We start from the raw sequence: 19975 nt of genomic DNA on the forward strand, positions 1-19975 counted from the left end.
ACCTCTTCTATCTCACCTGTATCTCCATTTTCCTAAGTTGAGAATCCTATTTCTCAAGGACACTGGGGAAAATAGATATTTCCATATTATCATATATACCATCATATATATTGTCATAAAGTAAATTACTTGTTTACTTTGTCACACACTATCCACCCAACTAACTCAGACCACAGTACACTACTCTCACTGAAAATATAATCATTGCAAACACTGTCAACACTTTCCAACAATTCTCTTGCTCCTTAGGGATGGACAAATTACTGTTTTCTGTTTGTTTGTTTTGTTTTTTTTGTTTGTTTGTTTTTTTCCACTGGGTGTGGAGCCCAACATGGGGCTTGAACTCACAACCCTGAGATCAAGACCTGAACTGAAATCAAGAGTCGATGCCTAACCGATTGACCCACCCAGATGCCCCAAATTACTGTGTTTTAAAGCCACTTGCATCAGTGCCGATGCTGCTAACTGGATACGTGTTTAGGTGAATGTGTTTCATTATATCTTCCATTTTTGGAAATTGCTTTTTTCAAATATAATTTGTTTTAGAATTATCTAAATATCAGTTTACTCAAATTTATAAAACAAGGCATATTCAAAGCTTCCTTCACGGTCTTTGCTGTTATCATAACCATTTATTTCGTATTTGTTTCAGTTTCTTTGTTTTTGAATTTACAGAAAAAGTTGCTTTTTGTGGTGGTGCACAGTTCTAGGAGTTTTTTTTTTTTTTTAATAGGTGAATCTTTTTTTTTTTTTTAAGATTTTATTTATTTATGTGACAGAGAGACAGCCAGCGAGAGAGGGAACACAGCAGTGGAGTGGGAGAGGAAGAAGCAGGCTCCCAGCGGAGGAGCCCGATGTGGGACTCGATCCCGGAACGCAGGGATCACGCCCTGAGCTGAAGGCAGACGCTCAACGACTGCGCTACCCAGGCGCCCCCAGTTCTAGGAGTTTTGACACATTCACAGAGTCGTGTACTTCGTGCTGCAAATAAGATCTAGAAGCTTCATCCAACAGCAGACCCTCTTGCGCTGCCCCTCTGTAGCGAGATGCGTCCCACCCCATCCTCTGGCAATCACCGATGCGATCTCTGTCCCTGTGGTTGTCTCTTTTTCAGAATGTATCAATGCCATATGTAGCTTTTGGGGTCTTTCTTTCACTTAGCAAAGTGCATCTGAAGTTCAACCATGTCGGTTCGTTTGCTCTTCTTGCTGGGTCCTCTCCCGTGGTTTGGATGTACCGCAGTGCGTTCATCCACTGACCCGTGGGGGCACATCTGGGTTGTTTCCAGCCAGGTGTTTGGGATGTCATCGCCTCTGACTTGGCCTGGTGAATTCTGGCCCTTTCTAGACCCTCCAAAGGGCAAAATAACACAGTGATCTATCTGTTCTTGCATTCTCAAAGGCCGTGGCCAATACCAAAACCACTGCATTCCATTTCCCAGGAGTCGACAAAACACCTGTCAAACTCAACACCTCCTTTGTTCCCATTTGCCTCTGAAGTGTGGTTTACCCTGTGCCCAAAGGCTGTTATCACTGGAGCAGATGTACACTGTTGGGAAACGGAACTCTCAGCTTTTATACATATATTTCATAAGCAAAATCCCTTTCATCACCTTTGCATGATTCTGAGAAAGGCTTGGCCTCTACTCTGGCCTCAGCTGCAGGCTCTGCTTGGTGATCTTCAGTGACAAAAGGCAGAAGGAACCCCTGCCGCCCCCTCACGTGTCCAGGGCATGGTCACCAGCCCTACGAAGTCTTCTATTTTAGGAAGGTTTTTGAAAAAATATTTTTTTATCCCTATTTTCATCCTTTCCCGTTTTGTTCCTTAGTTACCTGCTTTTGTATTAACTCTGTCTCTCCATTTACACATTACCTTCCCTCCTCACAGAAAGGATTTGAAAGGTCTTAAGAAATACTTAATGGTTTAAAAGATTTAAGGAAAAAAAGGTGAGAAGACTGGAGCAAAAAAGAAGGTAAAAGCAGGAAAAAGAGAGAAAAGCTGGGGCACATTAGCATACAAAATCCACTCTGTAAGGTCTGATAAACTCTCTCTTAGACATGGGCCACAATTTTGGTTCTGAGTTTCCAAGCGGCCAATTCAAAGAGAAAAACGGGATCAATCCCATAACCTACAATCCACAGTGTCTACGGGATTAGGAAAAAAGTACACACGCCCGCAGGTTCCCGAGGCCTGACAGAAATTCCTTCGTGAGTCTTACAACGAGATCGCTGCATGCTGTAGCCTCTCAAGAGCATCCTCAAATCCCTTCAGCCGTTAACCCTCTGCAACAGCGTTTCTCAAACGCAGTCCAAGGACACCTGCATCCAAGTCACCTAAGGAGCTTGTTCAAAATGCAAATTCCTTGGCTAGGGTGGACCCAGAATCCATCTTTTCAAACAAGATCCCAGTTGATTCTTATGCACACTGAGATCGAGTCACTGCTCTATGGCCTCTTCAGTTTAGAGATCAAGATGGTCCCAGCCTCCAGCTCCTCCCATCAAGCAGGCTGCGTTCAGGGGTGTTCCAGCAGGGACGGTCTAGAGTAGGTCACTGTAGGAAATCCGGTCGAGGGCTGAGCCCAGTGCCTGGCACACAGTAGGTGGTCTGGCTGTCTCTGGGAGGAAAGCAGAAGAATGATGTACTAATGCAATCTCTATCAAGAGCGCCATGACTTACCATGCTCCATTCTGTGTTAAACCATTTGGCCCCGCAAGGCTTGAGGTGGCATGATTGCTGACTGGGGGGTTTCTCCAGGAAGGAGCATTCATAGGGGTCCAGCACTTCAAAGGTGTCTGCATTCTTCCTAACACAAATCACCTCCCTCTGTTGGGTCCCACTCCCACACTCGATGGAACACTGGAGAAAAATCAGAGAAGGATGGGTGTCACATGATGGAAAGGGGACGAGAACATCAAGGGATGTTTATGAGTGCTTTCTAGCATCCATTCAGTCAGGACGAGCCCAGGGGCACCTGGAAAATGTTACTGGTTAGGATGTCGCAGGTGGATGCTGGTTTTGCTAAGAGCTCAGTGTTGGGAATGGAGAGCGAGTGCCCTGAGTTATCACAGCACCAGGATGCTGGTCATTCAGATCATGGTGCCCTCTGTGTGAGACTGAAATGGTTTCTTTTAGACCACTTCTTTAGACGCCCCCTCCCCCAGCACACACGGAGGGACACATCAGCCTGTCAATTTGGTTGTTCTTGTCCAGTAGATTCTGATACTTCTCACTGTAAAACAATGAACTATCATTCTGGTTGAACTGCCGGTCTCAGTGGGTTGACACTGGGAATGAATCAGTCTCTCAGAGCCTGCACACTTGTAGACTAGGGGCTACATTAAAATTCTTTCGGGCGCACAAAGCTCAGAAGATCCCAGACTGGGGACAATGTCCCAATGGTCAGCCCTCCCCTCCCAACAGGTGGCCGGAAGGAAGCCTCTGACTGTGGAGTCCAAGCCTCTCACTTGCCAGCTTGGTGGGAAGCTTGAGAGGGCAGTCACACAAAGAGGGCGATCAGACAATTACATGTGTTGACCTGTTTTGTTAGTTTACAGAAACATGATGTGTATAACAGCCCACAACTTATTCTCTTTAGTATCTATTACTTTGTAAAATGTTTCCTGTTCACGTCTGGTTTACTCTTAATATTTTAAAGCTGTTGGTTTACTCTTAATACTTTAAAACTTCTAGAGACCTTAAATAATCTATTATCTTTACAAAAGCCCCTAACAATTTCTTTAGTTAAAACTCTTAATATTAGCTTTGCTGTCTGAATGCAGGAACGTAGTCAAATAAAAACAGGGAAAAAAACCCACTATATCTACAGAAAAAAAAAGGCAAACCCCAAACCAATAGGCTATGGTCTATTAGTCACACAGGACACAATAAGCATCACCTGCATCAATTTCCACTTGGTGCTCTTTGTTGGTGGGGGACATCTTCATAAGACCTCTGGAGAACAAGTCCTCTTGGTTTGTTTTTTCCATTTTCTTCCAAGTGAGTTAATGATTGATTTGGGGGTGTATTCAGGTTCTGTCCTTTTCTTTCAAATGCTGTGGACAACGACAGCACTGGAGGCAGGAGAGGGGTGACCGGCTGCCGGGTAAAGGCCTGGCCTCCCTGCAAGGGGAGTCAGAGTGTGCTAAGGCTCCAGGGGGCAGCAGGGGGAGAACAGGAGCCATGGAAACTAGTCCAGACATTGCCACTAAACAGCTCCATGTCTTTGGCCAAGATATTGCACTTCCCCAGGTGTCCACTGTCTCGCTTGCAAAGTGGGGGTTTGGAAACCTGATCTGAAAGACCCGCGACTGCTCTGGGAGGCTGTGTCTGAACTGAGTGTTTGGCAGAACAGCAGATGACAAACCCTGACCAAAACCTGAAGCTATTTTCTGCTATTTTGACGAAGTCCTTAAGAGATTAGGTAATTAAGGGAGAATGAGCACATAGCTCAGCCTTCTACCCTAAATGCCCAGAAATGGCTGAATATGTGTGTTAGGAAAAGTGAATGGATGTGTGTGTGTGCGGTGGGGGGATATGTGTGTGTACATGAAATTGCATTTGAAAACGGGAAAGGGCACTCATCCTTGGTGGACCAGAAATTATGGGGAATATTTGAATGATGAAAGGCAGATGAGATTAACTTGGAGGAGCACATCATAGTTCAAAATGCATATAGAGGAGGACGCCCAGTGGAGAGGAAGCAGTTCAAGAGCTTCAGGCTCACAGAAGGAATATGAGGAACAGGAAGGAGGCCTGGGGATGGTGAGTCAGTGACCAGCTAAGGCACCGACTTGGAACAGCTGGGCTGGCCTGACCGGCAGGGGGAAATGAACCATCTGCCCCTACTATCAAAGGGCAAAAAGAAGATGTTTTCAGATATTCAAGGGTTCAGAAACTTACCACTCACGATCCTATTTGAAAGGCTTACAGGGTAGTGGTCTCTAATAAAATGAAAAAGAACCAGGAAGAAGACATAACCAGGAAGGACACAAAGCAGAAGTATGCAGAAGTTATTGCTAATAATGGATACAGGGATTTGGGGAACGATGAAAATGTTCTGGAATTAGACAGTGGTGATGGTTGCACAGCTTTGTGAATGCATCGTAAACTTTTAAAAGGGTGAATTTTATGGCATGTGAATTATATTTCAATTAAAAAAAAACCTTTAGAGGGGAGAAAGCTGTTTTTAAACCTAAATCAGTATTTTCTGTAAAATTAATTAACATTAATATGGAGCTACATCCAGATGATCTCAACCTCTTTTTGGAGATATTGGGGATTGAGAAAGTGGAGGTAAATAAATGAAGACTGAAGACTTCTGTCTGCTTTTGGGGGAGGATGTGACTACTGATAGCTTGACACAGATAGAAACATGAAAGTTTAAAACTCTGTGCTAAAAATTTTGAGTGTTATCACTAAATGAATAAAAATAGGATTTATAACTTCCAGAATGTTAGAGGGAGAAAAATGGAACTAAGGAAACCTGATCTGTGCAAATGTGCAGAAAGGAAAGAAGAAATAGACCAAGAACGCATGGCAATAACCTAAACAGGAAACACAAATTAAGATGGCAAGGAAAAGTCCAAGCATGTAAGTGATCACAATAAATGTGAATGGCTAAAATTAAGAAACAGACACTTGCAAATTGGGTAAAATTAAAGACAAAAATAGTCCTGCATACAAAAGACGTATCTTAAAAAATCCCAAAAAATTGACAAAGATACGCCAGGTGAAACTCAACAATGAATAATCAGAGTAATGCAAAACATAGAAGACCGAGGTGATATTTAATAGGGATAATTCCACTGAGCAGTGGAATTATGTGTGTTTCTACACCTGAATAATTTCTGCAGCTGTACCTTGGTGGATGACTGATCCAAGATGAGAGTGGAAATGTCTGCTCAGATTTCAGTGAAAATAAATCCAGGCAGACAGGCAGACAACAGGGCGGCTCTCAATGGTAGAGACTGTGAAAGACCCCCCCCCCCCCCCGAACAAAGACAATCTACAGGTGAAGTAAATCCAGAATTGGCAGGGAAGAAAAGAAACATCTGTACATCAATCTAGGCACCAATCTAGATATTGGTGGAATATCTTATGAGTGCAGTTGGGCTACTTTGGCTCCAGGTAGACAAAAGACTCCTTAAGCCCGATAGGTCTCATTCTCTTGGGGGGCCTTCTCCACAAGCCTCAACAAGGTCACTGCCGCAACTGTGCTCACAACTTCCCAGAGAGTCTCCTCCCTTAAGTCTACATTGAAAGTCCCAGGGAAGGACTCTGCTAGGCTTGGCTTGGGTTCCATGTCCACCCCAGACAGTTCACTGTGACCAGGCTTGTGGTGTGTTCCAGATATCAACTACCATTCAAACCGCATGGATGGAAGGAACATTTATTTTCACTCTAGTTCCAATATATAAGCACGCTCTATTTCATTTTCTTTGGGGATAATGTCAGATTCCCAGGGTAGGGAGGAGACAGCAGGCTCCAACATCCTTATAAATCCAGAACTAAAACCATGTCACCTTCCATCATGTCCTGACCCTTTTGGACAACAGGGCGATAAATTCCATGTTTCTAATCTTGGCGGAAACAAACACTGCCTTCCCCCAGATTCACACTACTCTCAGTTCTCTTAGTAGGCCTGAGTCAACAGGAGGCCTGCAAGCAAAAAAGACCCTGACTCCTGCTTCCGAGTTGGGTGGACGTTCAAGTTGAATTGGACCGCTTATCTTCACCATGTGGAAGCCGCCACAATTTCCCAGGTGACTCCTCCCTTTCCCTCGTTTCTGTGGGTATTTGGTATAATACAGTCCACTCTGAATTATCTTCGGGATTCAGGTCCTAGGTGCTTTGCTACCAATAGTGATGTGGAAACAGCTGGTGGACAAAATAATAAACATGGGGAACAGGGAACTAACATGCATTAGTAGGTATTCTCATCCTCATGTTTGGTTGGGGAAACAGGCTCTGAGAGGTTATGTTGCCTGCCCCAAGTCAGAAGAACTAAGAGTAGTAGAGCTGGGACCGGCTATCAGGTACGTCTGACTCTGATATCCACGCGGGTAGCACAGGGAGTACTTGAATTCTCTTTCTTTTCAAATTTTCTATATTTTACAGTTTGTATTATAAAACCATTAGAGGAAATTTGAGAAGAAAGCACTTCCCCATGTTGTTCACCTGAAAACCCATTCTTTGTGGGGGCTGAGATAAAGTTCATGTATTTTCATATTCTTGTTTTCACTTGCACTATATCATGTGTACTTTCTCCATCTCCCTAATTATCACTGTTGTTGTTACATAACATTTTAATGAGTTATGATATACTATAATATCCCTAAGTGCCCTGCTGTCATGAACACCTCTGTCAAAAAAGCCTTTTTTTCTCCTGTTAATTATTTCCTTAAGATGAATCCCCAGAAGTAGAGTGACTGGTTAAGGCAAATGAACATTTTAATGGTTCTTGACTTTTATTGCCAAATTGCTTTCCAAAGGGGTCGTATCAGCTTACCAGGACGGGGCAGCCTATTTTTTCAGGGTCTGTTTTTAGAGCTACTTAGAAGAAATCAAATCCTATATGGAGCCAGAGGTCCTGATAATGTATAAATCATGATCATCAGCCAGAAGTCCTTGGAGAACCAGCCAGCCCTGAGAGCCAAACGCTAGAACTCAAAATACTAACGGCAATCATAACAGGGCAGTAAGAAGGAATGATCTTTTCCACATTTTCTTAGGGGCTTGTGCTCCATTTTGGAACACTGAGGAAAAAAATCAATTGATCGACGAAGTTACTTTATTCAAGTATTCGGTATTATCTGTTCTTTATAAGGAAAACCTCAACTTCTCCTGTATCTGCTTCGATTTCCCCCCTCAGTTTTATTGAGCTATAATTGACAAATAAAACTGTGATATATTTAAAATGTACAAATGATGATTTGATGTACGTATGTGTTATGAAAGGATTCTCACAATCAAATTAATTAGCACATTCATCACCTCATGTAGTTACCTCTTTTGTGTCGACGTGAGAATGCTTACGTTCTATTCTCTGAGCAAATTTCAGTGACACAGTATTACCAGTTATAGTCACCATGTTATACATTCAATCAGAACTTATTCATCTTATAACTGAAAGTTCGTACCCTTTTACCAACCTCTCCCCATGTCCCCACCCCTCAGACCCTGGCAACCACCATTCGGCTGTTTCCCTGAGTTCCACTTTTTTCAGATTCCACATATAAGTGATACCATGCAGTATCTGTCCTTCACTGTCTGGCCTATTTCACTTAGCATAATGTCCTTCAGGTCTACCCATGTTGTCACAAAGGGCAGGATTTCCTTCTTTTTTTAATGGCTGAATAATATTCCAATATAGTATACACACACACACACACACACACACACACACACACACACACACATAGACACCACATATACATAAATCATTTATATATTCCATTATATATATACACACACGATATATGTATATATACACACCACATCTTCCTTAGGTTATCAATAGACACTTAGGTTATTTCCAGACCGTGGCTATTGGGAGTAGTGCTGCTATGAACATGGGAGTGCAGGTGTCTCCTTGAGATCCTGATTTTGTTTCCTCTGGGTATAGCCTCACAAGCAGGATTGCTGGATCATATCTATTTGTGCTTCTGACACTCAAATACAGACCACACTGGCTTCATGAACAAAATAATAGCAGCAGCAGCTATGATTTGTTGTGTATGTGTTGTATGCCAGGCACCGCGCTCCATTCTTCATAGACGTTACTTCATTTCTTCTAAAAATAACCTCACACGGTACGGATATTAACAGTGTTTTATAGACAAAGGTACCATGCTAGATCATAAGCTTCCCGAGGGTAGGGATATTCGCTTTGCTCATTGACGTTCGTATTCCAAGTGCTTAGAAGAGCACATAGTAGGTGCTCAAGAAACACTGTTGACTGAACGAGGCTCCAAGAGCATAAGCAGTTTCTCCAAGGCCATGGGAGGCATGGCTGTGATTCAAACTCAGGATGCCTGGAATACGCGAAGTCCTGTTTCCTGGCGCCTCTGCTGTGTTCGCTCTCTTACCAGGGGTAGATGAACCCAGCCAGCTCTGGCCACTCACCTGACTCCAGCTCCCTGCAAACCACTCCACCTTGCCTGTACAGGGCCCATTGTCACACGGGGTGGCCTCCGCCGGCCGGTTGTTCCCACAGCCCTCCAGGGGCAGGCTGCCGATGTGGTTGGTCATGCACACCACGGACCGTGTCCGCACTCCAGCCCCACACTCTGCTGAGCACTGCAAGACAGAAGATGGGCACATTAGAGGGGAGGCCCCCTGCAGGCTCTGAGGCCACTTTCTAATGACGTGAAGGACTGGCCATCTTGTTTCCTCATCAACTCTTTCCCCTAGGAGTCTCTGACCACTTTTCACACACAGCCTACTCCATTATGGGGCATCAGTAGGGCAAACCCCCATCTTAAATTTTCTAGAACAGTCTTCATTCCAAATATCCTGTCCCACTGCTGCGACTGATATGCTTACATTTGTCAGAAAACCTGTTTCGACTTTTGCTTTTGAAAACAGATCCAGCAACAGAAGAATGAGAGAATGAACACTTGGGCACAGGTCTACTTGCTGGTAGCCGAGTCTGGGCTGTTCTGAGGGAGCTGGGGAAGTGAAGTCTGTCAGCTCAACACTGCTGCCTGATAGTAAGGCAGTGGTCCCAGTCCTTGAAGGCCACAGCTGTGACAGTATTAGCAGACAGCTTCCTATAGAGGGAGAGCTTGGCCTGGGAACCAGACACACCGGGTTAATATCCCTACTAGCTGGGTGGCCTAGGGCAAGGGACCCAGCCCCTTCCAACTTTGGCATGCTCATCTGGACAGCACATTCCTGGCAGGATTACAGGTAATGAATAATGTGCTCTGCATACAGCAGGTGCTCGATAAATGGTATGGGGGCTTGAAAGAGTCAAGTCCTGTATCCCCACTCTAAGGTAGAGAAACTAAAGCCATTATGTAAGCACCAGTGATTTCTGTCCTACAATCACACTCTGTCCTCATCTAGGGCCTCCTAAACACATGCCCGTGTCATACCGCTAAGCTTGAAGAGCATTTTCCATCTGTCTTGAAATACTCCAGAATGCTACCTTATTTTGCTTCTCATCCTATCTGTTCAGACCTTTCCGGACCTCTTCATCTGAGAGCTCCCAGATACCTCATGTTCACCACGTAATACAATGGAGCACCCCCCTCATCACCATCCCCATTGTTATTCCTGGTTTTCCAATTTGTGTTCACATTTCTACCAAGATCCAAAAGTTGACTATTCTTTTGAGTTCTTGCTTCCAACCATTGAGCCAACCTTCAGGTCTCACAGATTCTGGCTTCACCACATTTTTCCTGTCCTGTTTCTTTCTGCCCATGGCTCCCAGCACCCTTGATGTTCTTCCCCCGGACTCTGGTCATCGCCTCTTGGCCAACCTCACCACCATTACTAATTTGCTGGGAGCGCCATGCTGAAAATCCCTCTGACGCTGTCCCAGTCCAACAAGGACCTCCGCACCTGGCATTCAAGCTCTCGCAGAAGACGACCCCAGTCAACCTCAGTCTTCTAGGCTAACTTCCCACTATTCTCTCCCACACAGCTCACGCTGGACAGAGCCAGGGCCCTCCATCTCCCGACTGCATGAAGTGCTCACTGTGCCTTGTCCATGCTGTTCCTTCTATCTGCCTAGAGTGCTCTTCCCCTTCATCAGGACACATTGAAATCCATTAAGGCTCAACTCAAATGCCATCTCCTCTGTGAAAAGTCCCTTGACTGCCCGATTCAATATACTCTTTCCAGCCTCAGAATTCTCAAGGCACTGTGCATCCTACTATCTTCCTTTATATTAAAGCTGCTTATGTCTTACTTTATTTTTTCCTTTATAAAAGTAGGCTCAGTGAAGGCAGGGACGATTGAATCATCTTTCCTTCCTTCTCAGGTCAGCACCTTACCCATGGGCAAATCCATGTATATCAGTTGGATAAATGAATACAGATTTGGGTCCTTCCTTGCTCTTTTCTCTTCTGCCACCAGCATGTTCCAACTCTGAATGTGGCCCTTTAGAGCACAACCAAAGCCCATTCTAAGGGTTTCTGCTGGGTATTCCCTTAAAAACAGAGTCAATGGTTTTTGTTTGTTTTACCAACATTACTATTTTAAAAAAAATAAGTAAAAGCAATATAAGTGAAATAAAATTTGAGAAAAGAAAAAATACAACCCCGTTTCCTTATCAAAATTTCCATTTTCGTACATTGCTATCTAGTCTTGTAAAATAATAGCCCGGATGAATAAGCAAACATTTACATGACCACTGCTGGGCTGGGCCTGACTCCTCAGGAAAGAAACTCTCTGGAGCAAAGAGCCTGAAGCGGATTAGAACATGCCACCCCAGATATGCTGCTTTGACATATTTTGAACTGAAGGTGACTGATAAACATCAGATCCAGGAAGGGCTCTCTGCCCTCCCCTCCCTGCCTAAAAGCAGAGTATAAATTTCCTGTGGGAAATTTCCACCTGGTATCAGGAAGAAGACAACATTTTTATAACTGGTGTTGGGGAGCTGATGCCAAGATGAGTCTATACAAACACACTTTACCAAAATAACCCTTATCTTCCATTAGTTTCCCCCATATCTTTCTCAGCCACTTCCCTATATTTTGTTGCCCCTAGAAGCCCCAACCCCTTTTGTTTTGGCCACCTCTTCAAAATTGATCACTCTTTGTTCAAATGGCATAGAAACGTCCAAGCCTAACTGCTTCTGTGGGATTTTCCCTTCTTTCTTATGAGGCTCCTTATGCCATATAGAAAAATTAACATCAAATCAAGCGTGTTGGCTTTTCTCCTGTTAATCTGGCTTTTGTCAGTTTAATTTGCAGGTTTCCATTGCAGAACTTAAGAGGATATAGGAAAAGTTTTTCTTCCTTCCCTCCAGGCTCACAAACACTTGGCACGACTTATACTCTATCTGCATTGTTATTAGGAACTTGAGCCAATGAATCAGTCCTTTTTACAACAACAACAACAACAGCAACAACAAAATCCTTTGTTACAATAATTGGAATGTTCTAGGGCTAAAAGTTTTTTTGTTTTAGCCATATAGTTTCTGTTCTCTTTCCTAGCTTTAAACACTCAAGATATTTAAATCCTCCTGAAGAATACAAGGCAAATTAAGTTATCTTCTTGTTTCAAACCCTAAGAATATTTCTTCCCATGTAATTTCCATTTGACTAACTTAATTTCTGCTTTCCAAACCAAGTAATGTCCTCACATCTGGGAAAATTTCACCATATCCCCATGTGCTTCATATAAAAGAAGAATGTTAAGGACCAAGCCAAGTGCCCAATGAGAGAACACTACAGGGATGAACCCCACAGAGGGACTTCTCTTTATTACACAACTGCAGCGAACAGCACAAGGCATTTCAACTTGGAAGTAGTTACCCACACCGGCCCTGGCTTGGGAAGCCTGTCAGCAGGAATGAGGGGAACAGTGGGCCCCTACCAGGCAGCAGGGACCAGTTCCAGGCACTGAAACACACCCATTCACTGTCCCTGAAACATGTGCCTGAAAGGACCAAATCCACCTGGTAGTCAGAAAGGGACTGGACTCCGAGCTGAACTTCTGGGCTGACAAAACACAGAGACGCATGAAATTTCTAAGCAACTGTGTGGTGAGGACTGTCTTCTCGCTCCAGAGACAGCTGGATGCTAAATTTGGCCCAATCAGCCCTTGAGGGACTGACTTCAAGGCTCTGCTCTAATGGCTATTCCTGAACTTGAAGTTCATGTTTCATCTTCCGTAATTAACAAAAAGCTCAGCTCTTATTTCTTCTCCTGGAAAACATCCTTAGATATTAGGTGTTACAAAATTGAGGCTTGTGGACTTTCTAAAGCTTTTTTTTTTTTCTTTTACTGGTGTGACTAAATATTGCACGTGTGTTTAAACCTGTCATTGATTTACAGAAATAAAAAGTAAACGACGCCTATGTCAGATAAGGCCCGCCCTCAATTAAAGGTAGCAGCAAGGATGTGTTAGCGATAAGTCCTTGAGTTTGAAAAACTACATAGCCCTGGACGTTTAAGAGAAGATACGGGTTTGAGTTTACAAGTTCAATTCAATTAGGTAGAGATTAAGTTTATTTTAAATTGGGCAATAGGACGTATCCTGGATCCTTCAGTGTTTGTGCACTTCAACCACTTTTTCTCAAATCTCTCCTCCCTGGGCTCCTTACACGGAGGCCGTATCTCGTTCATGCCTGACGTTGTCAGGTGCTCCGCACACGGTTATTGCAGTTGCAAAAAAAGAAACGGCATAGCTCAGCCTAAAGCTTAACAGGGTTGATTTTTAGACAAAGCCACTACTCGCGTGTGAAAGACTGCCAGCAACTGGTCATTCCTGGGGCGCAGTGGGGACTCCAAGGCCCACCCCATCGTACCAATCTCATCAAGGTCATGGTTTCAAATATGTTACCCTCGTGCTCATTCAGCAATGTTACTGATGAGGAAACTGAGGGTCAGACGGCAGCCTGCTCGAGGCGTAGGAAGAAATAAGTCCTGGGGAGAGCGCTGCCAAAGCCAGTTTACCTTCCCGAAAACCACCTGTGCCCTCTTCCCACTCATCTACTCCAGGCATGAACATTTGGGAATAATATAACGTTATGTTATGGGGGCTGATAAAGCACAATTACCTATTTATTTACATCAGAGCACTAAACTGACATGGCTTGAAACATCTTTCCAAGAAAGAACAAAGAAGTTCTCTGAACTGAAGAATAAAGTGCCCATCTTCCCTCTATTTAGAATTTTAAGACAAGGGTTTGATTCAGCAAGTACTTACATTAAAATGCAAAGCAAATTTACACTAAAGGGGGCATTTACAAGTGTTTTTTGGAGGGGAAATAAAGAATAGGGGTTGATTCAGTTATAGTAGGCAAACAATAGCTCAGTCTAATTAAAATTCATGCTTTAAAGGTTTTTAATGCCATTAACATGTTTGTAATTAATACATATGGGAAAAAGGAAGGTCACCAAATATACATATATAGTATTATGATTTGTATCCTTCAAATATGTATGAGTACAAAAAAGCTATGTATGTAAAGTATGTATGAGTAGAAAAAAAGCTTGATATATAGCTTGAAAATCTTAAAATATTATCTGCTAGTGAAGAGATTATAGGTATGCTTTCCCAATTTTTTATAATAGTATATATTACTTTACGACCAGAAAAAGTGAATATTATTTTTTTTATCCATAAGTACATTAGATCTTTAATTGGAAATGCATATTATTTAAGTGAAAAATTCTTTGAGAAAAAATGTTTGCAAATGCACATTAAAAAAGTAGAAAACGGCATTTTTCCTATTTTGTTAAGTAGAGATAAGTTATTAAGTGTATAGTCAAAGAACTATGATTAAATATTTTAAATATTTCAGATGCATTATAAACTCAGTTTTCTTGCATTGTCTTATCTTTGCATATAGCCTTTTATTAATTATATTGTTCGTGTTATATAAATAATTTTCTTCATATTTTATTTTATTTATTTATTTTTTTTAAAGATTTTATTTATTTGACAGAGATAGAGACAGCCAGCGAGAGAGGGAACACAAGCAGGGGGAGTGGGAGAGGAAGAAGCAGGCTCATAGCGGAGGAGCCTGACGTGGGGCTCGATCCCATAACGCCGGGATCACGCCCTGAGCCAAAGGCAGATGCCCAACCGCTGTGCCACCCAGGCGCCCCTAATTTTCTTCATATTTTAGAATAATGGTTGATGAAGATGAGGAAGCATTTACTGAGAAAATAATTTCAGCTATTTTAACTTTTACATGAGCATTCTAAAACTTTAATTTCCTCTAGTGAATGTGAACTTTTAGAAAAAATCCCAAGCAAGTCTACTTGGACATACATTGAATATTCATGGAAGAAATTATTACCTTAAGCTCTTCCTCTTCTTTACGAGATTTCCTATAATGCATTAAGAATTAAAAGGGTTTAAGCTCTAGACTTCAAATGGTCTTGTTCCTTTTGTTTCACAACAAACTGGTATTACAAATTCTGTGTATCACAGACTTTTATATCATAGGACACAGACCTTTTAGCTTAAGGTCTTATGTATATTTGACAAAAATAATTTTCGTCGAAAATTATTTTAAAAAAGTCTTCCCAATAGAAAAATGAAACCCTGGCATCCTTTTTATTCATTTGTTTGCACACTAATTTCACCGAGTTTACCGTGAACACAAATGAGTTCTGGGATGGCTAGAAATCCAGAAACACAGAAGAATCAGTTGAAGTAATTGGGATTTGAGGAGAAGAGGTCGAAGAGGTCTCCAAATATCTGTAGAGCTGCAGGGTAAGGAGGAACACCCAAGTTCTACAGGACAGGAGTGGGAGTTAGCAAGACACATTTTGGTCCCATGCTAAAGGAACCCTCTGGACACCCTGGGCCCCGATGTGCCGTGCATTTCTGGAAAGGAATTAGGCTAAGTCAGGGACCCTGCAGAGGGCTCCTCATGCTGGCAGGGAGGCTGCCACAGTGGCTTTCGGATGGCCTCCCAGGACTGTTTGGGCGCTGCCAGGAGCTGAGGTCTGTGCTGGGAGGCGTGGCTGGGGGGAGAGGGGACGTGCGGATGGGGGGGCGGGGGGGCCCTGCTGGCTCAGCCTCGGGGGCCCAAGTTGAGTCCACGGACACCTTTAGGTGGGCACCTACTCTCCATTTGTTTCCTTTGGGTCAATGCCTTCCTGAGGGCTAATTCGGTGCCCGTTACAGCCCGCTCCTGGGATAGAGGCACAGCTAGCTGCTTGTCCTGAATTCAGTGTTTGCATATGGGCTGTCTACCTGGGGACCATCTTGGGGCTAAGGGGTCGTGGCCGTAAGCCATGAGGTGTCAGGAATCCACAGCAGATCAATCAGTTGATGAGAATCTCCAGGATGATTTGTGCGTGTGGGGTGAAGGCTGTGTTTGCAGGTCTGTTCCTTAACAAGACCCCCCTGAGGTGGAGTGTTATTGTGATGATGGGGACGAAATTAAGGGGTGTCTTAGCGCCGGATGGAGTGGACACCCGTATGAATGCTCAGAATACTGGACAACCCCACCATGGTGGGCTCTCGCCAGTCGGAGGGATGCTGGCCCAGGAATCCACCCACATGGCGGGATGGCTACGCATGAAAGTTTACTCCTCTGAACTTGAGAGGTCGTCCTGCTGTTCTCATGATGCTGGGGGGAGAGGACGCTCCCAAACTCAGTGTTTCCTAAAGCTCTGGGAACTTGCCTGGTCCTCTCTTACCCTTGGCCCAGCGGCCTCAGTGCCCCTTGGGAACCCGTTAGGAAGGCGGACTCCCAGGCCCACCTCCTGGCACGGCCTCAGACTTGGCACCTTGTGGGGGTTCCCAGGTGACCTGTAGGCACACTATACAGTTTGGGAGCACGGTGAGGAATTCTGATAAGGGAAATGGTGCCCACCTGGCCCAGGTGCGAGGAGGACACTGAGGACAGAGACAGCCTGTCTATATCCTAATTAAACTTGCAAGTGCTCTAGAGAATCCAGAAACCCAGAAACCATTAGTATGGGGGCCAGTCCGCTGCCCTGGGAGGAATCCCCCCGATGGCCTCTCCCATTGCCACAAGAAAAGGAAGAAGCTCATTGTCTCTTTTCCCCTCTCTCTTCCCCACCCCAAGGTACACTCTGTAATTTGGCTTAGCACTTTTCCCTAAGCCTTTTTTTTATTGTGGTAAAATACATGTAACATAAAATTTACCATTTAATCATTTTAAGTGTACATTTCAGTGGCATTAATTACATCTACACTATTGTGCAACCATCACCACGACCCAACTCCAGAATCCCTATAAATCCCATTTTTGTCTTTTTTTTTTTTTAGAGAGAGCACACACGCATGCATGTGAGCGAGGAAGGGGAGGAACAGGGGGAGGGAGAGAGAGCGAATCTTATGTAGGCTCGACGCCGAGTGGAGCCTTGAAGGGGGCTCGATCTCATGACCCTGAGATCATGACCTGAGCCAAAATCAAGAGTCGGATGCTCAACTGAGCCACCCAGGCGCTCGTAATTCTGTCTTTCATAGATGAACTCTGTCTCCTGCTGGTCTCCCTTGCACACAGGTAACCGGTGGGCTAACAGTTAACTATACACGCCTCAGACTTCATCTTTGACACCAGGGACCCCAAGGGAGGCGGGGCTCCTGGGAGGGGAACAGTCTGTGAAACGCATTGAGTTAGTAAGAAGGAAGGAAAGGACCTGCCATTTGCTGAGTGCCTTTCATGATGCCAGGCACTCACACAACATACGAGAGGTGTGATGTCACTGTGAAGGAGGTTCGGTATTTCATGATTTAATATTCATGTGGAGTGCGAAGGAGAACGAATTCGTACGCACCCACTGCTCACGCTTGCAGCCCCTCGGTCTTTGTACAAGGATAGAAGTTACCCCTGCGATTCTCAGCTAGTGATTTGTCCTTGAGGCGGTGGGGCTCCCGTAACGCACGGCACCTGTGCATCGGCCCCGCAGCCCTTGGTCCCGGCTGCAGGAAACCCGCTCTGCCCGCCCTGGCGCTCACCCTTTCACTCCACTCGGTGAGGAACCAGCTCTTGGCGCAGGGCCCCATGTCGCAGTTCTCAATGTCGTTCGGCCGAAGCTTCATGTTGCATTCCTCGTCATCGACCACGTCCCCGATGTTGCTCACACACTTCACGTCTCGGGTCCTCTGTCCCACTCCACAGGGCACCGAGCACTAAAACAGCAAGGATATGGCAGTGGAACGGGCAGCATTCCCTCGAGGGCGCGTCTCCGGCCCCGGCGCCCACATCCTTGTCACCTGCCACCCGAGCGGACGACTGTGGTGAGACCCCCTGGGTGGCTCTGTGTCCCCTGCACGGGGGTGCTACCTGGGGAGCTCCCCAGCCCTGAAAACCTCACCACCACCTTGTCTCTAAGACCTTCTTGGATGTCCTGCCTACTTTGTGGCTCTGGGCCTCCGTTCTGCCATCTGTAAAACAGAGGAGCAAGACTGGAAGGAGCGGATGTCTCCGGACCCACAAGAGAGATGACACCCAATGCATGTGACTCCCATGGGCTCCCCCTTAAAGTTGGCTGTGGATGACTGCGACACCCCAGCCTGAACTCTATCCAGCTACCGGCACATCCTATGGTTTGCAAAACAGTCCTTCCAGAACCCCCCGGGGGGGATCCCTCTAGGCTGTCCTGAGTCGGGTTTTTGGTGGGGAGGAGGAGGGGGACGGCAGCGAGTCTGGAAGGGGGTGCCCCGGAGCAGGCTGCCAGCCCCACCTACCGAGGTCCAGTCCGTGCGGATCTGCCACTCGCTGCAGATCTTGAGCTGACAGGTGCTGGTGGTCTCGGGCTTCTCCAGGTGCTGGCAGCGGTAGGGCTGCACCGTCAGGCTGCGGTTGGCATACACCTGGCGGCACAGCACCTGGCGATGCTGCATGCCCAGGCCGCAGGTTTTGCTGCACTCAGACCACTCTCCGATGTCCCAGCTAGCTCGGGAACGAGAGAGTGAGAGGGACAGGTCACCTTCAGCCAGACGAAGAGAGCAGCACCCCGAGAGCCCGCACGACCCCGAGAGCCAACTCGCACAGAACCATCAGCATCTTACGAGTGGTCCTCACCCCGAGCACAGCTTAACGGTCTGCGTAAGGGCCGTCAGACTCTGTGAAGGAATGGAACTCCACCGATATGCTCTTTCCCAGTGATGACAGCCCAGTTTTAGAAAATTAAAGAAAACCGAGAAGGTGCAAATGATTTTTATCTAAAGGACGCCCCAAACTCCAAACGTTAGTTTTATCATCACCCTGCAGAACATTATCTCATGTTGGATCGTAGAAATCCTCTCCAGCATTATTGCTCATGAGCTACTTACTTGTCTGTTTCACGGTCCTCCCCTGTCATCCTGCTTTGTCACTTAGTTAACTAAGACATCAGCACACACTTAATACGTAGGAGAAAATTTCTCATACTTAGAAAATTATGTTGGGACCCTTTCGGGGGGCCTTTCTTCCTGTTCTTCTGGAAGTGTCCTCTTTATCATTCAATAACCAGCCCAAGACCTCTCCTGAGACACCTTTCCCGACTTCTTGCCCATGTACGTGTGACTCTCCTCATTCTCTCTGTTCACAGCTCACCTACAACACCGGCCACACTGGACTGTAATTCTCAGCTTCCCTCTTCGCTTTCCTCACCAGGCTAACACGCAATTGCTCCAAATTACCAAAGGCGTGTGCTCTGTGCTAAAGGTACAAGCTTCTGCGTTCATCCCCAGAGACCGGTGCCCTTGCTGAACAGACTGCAGTCTCGTGTCTCTATATCTGATCTTATGTCTGCCACTAAGGTCCTGTGCACAAGCACCCAGAAGCGACCCGATAACAGGCGGCCTCCGCAGAGAGGCCCTCTTACAAGGCTGGGCAAGGGAAGAGGTTGCAGGGCTCCTCCTCGGGGGTGGGCTTCATGCTGGAGTCGCAGTAGCTCTCGGGAACCTCTTCGTGGGTGTTTCTGTGCACGCAGCGAAAAATAGGGAACTGCGATCCTGCAATGACAAGGAGAACATCTCAAGGACAGCCCCACACACTTGAATGATGGGTGCGAAGAAGTGTAGGAACAGTTCCTGCCCTCCAAGAGCTTATCATCTCTTTGCGGACACAGTTGGAAAGTGCTAAAGGCAGATAAAAACGATTATCGTAACAGTTCAAGATATTACAAGGCAGAAGAGTGATTATAAAATGAGCACGAGTAATACCTGTTTGGAGGTTTTCTGGAGACATCACAGAGAAACGGTCCTAGAGGGCCCCGCTGGATCCTAGAGAAGGGTGGGGTTTGGGTAGCTGTGGGCATGTGTGTCTTGGAGAGAGGGCGCTGTCCAGGTGGCCGAACTAGAACAAAAGTGCCCGACACAC

The 19975-nt window shown here is 45.4% G+C and overlaps 1 protein-coding gene across 2 annotated transcripts in view; it reads right to left on the minus strand.

Moving 5' to 3' along the window:
• Positions 1–19975, minus strand: part of THSD4 (thrombospondin type 1 domain containing 4) — a 546279-nt gene that overhangs the window by 8146 nt on the left and 518158 nt on the right. For both annotated transcript variants that reach the window (XM_087856815.1, XM_045795292.2), the window contains 5 exons: positions 19479–19608; positions 18358–18562; positions 17626–17799; positions 9124–9297; positions 2677–2856 (listed from right to left, as the gene is read on the minus strand). In XM_087856815.1, the coding sequence (XP_087712941.1) occupies positions 2677–2856; positions 9124–9297; positions 17626–17799; positions 18358–18562; positions 19479–19608 (863 nt within the window). The remainder of the gene's footprint in view (positions 1–2676; positions 2857–9123; positions 9298–17625; positions 17800–18357; positions 18563–19478; positions 19609–19975) is intronic.

The sequence above is a fragment of the Ursus americanus genome, chromosome 28 (assembly GCF_024610735.1).
Source record: "Ursus americanus isolate L20-20 chromosome 28, mUrsAme1.1.p, whole genome shotgun sequence".
NCBI lineage: Eukaryota > Metazoa > Chordata > Mammalia > Carnivora > Ursidae > Ursus > Ursus americanus.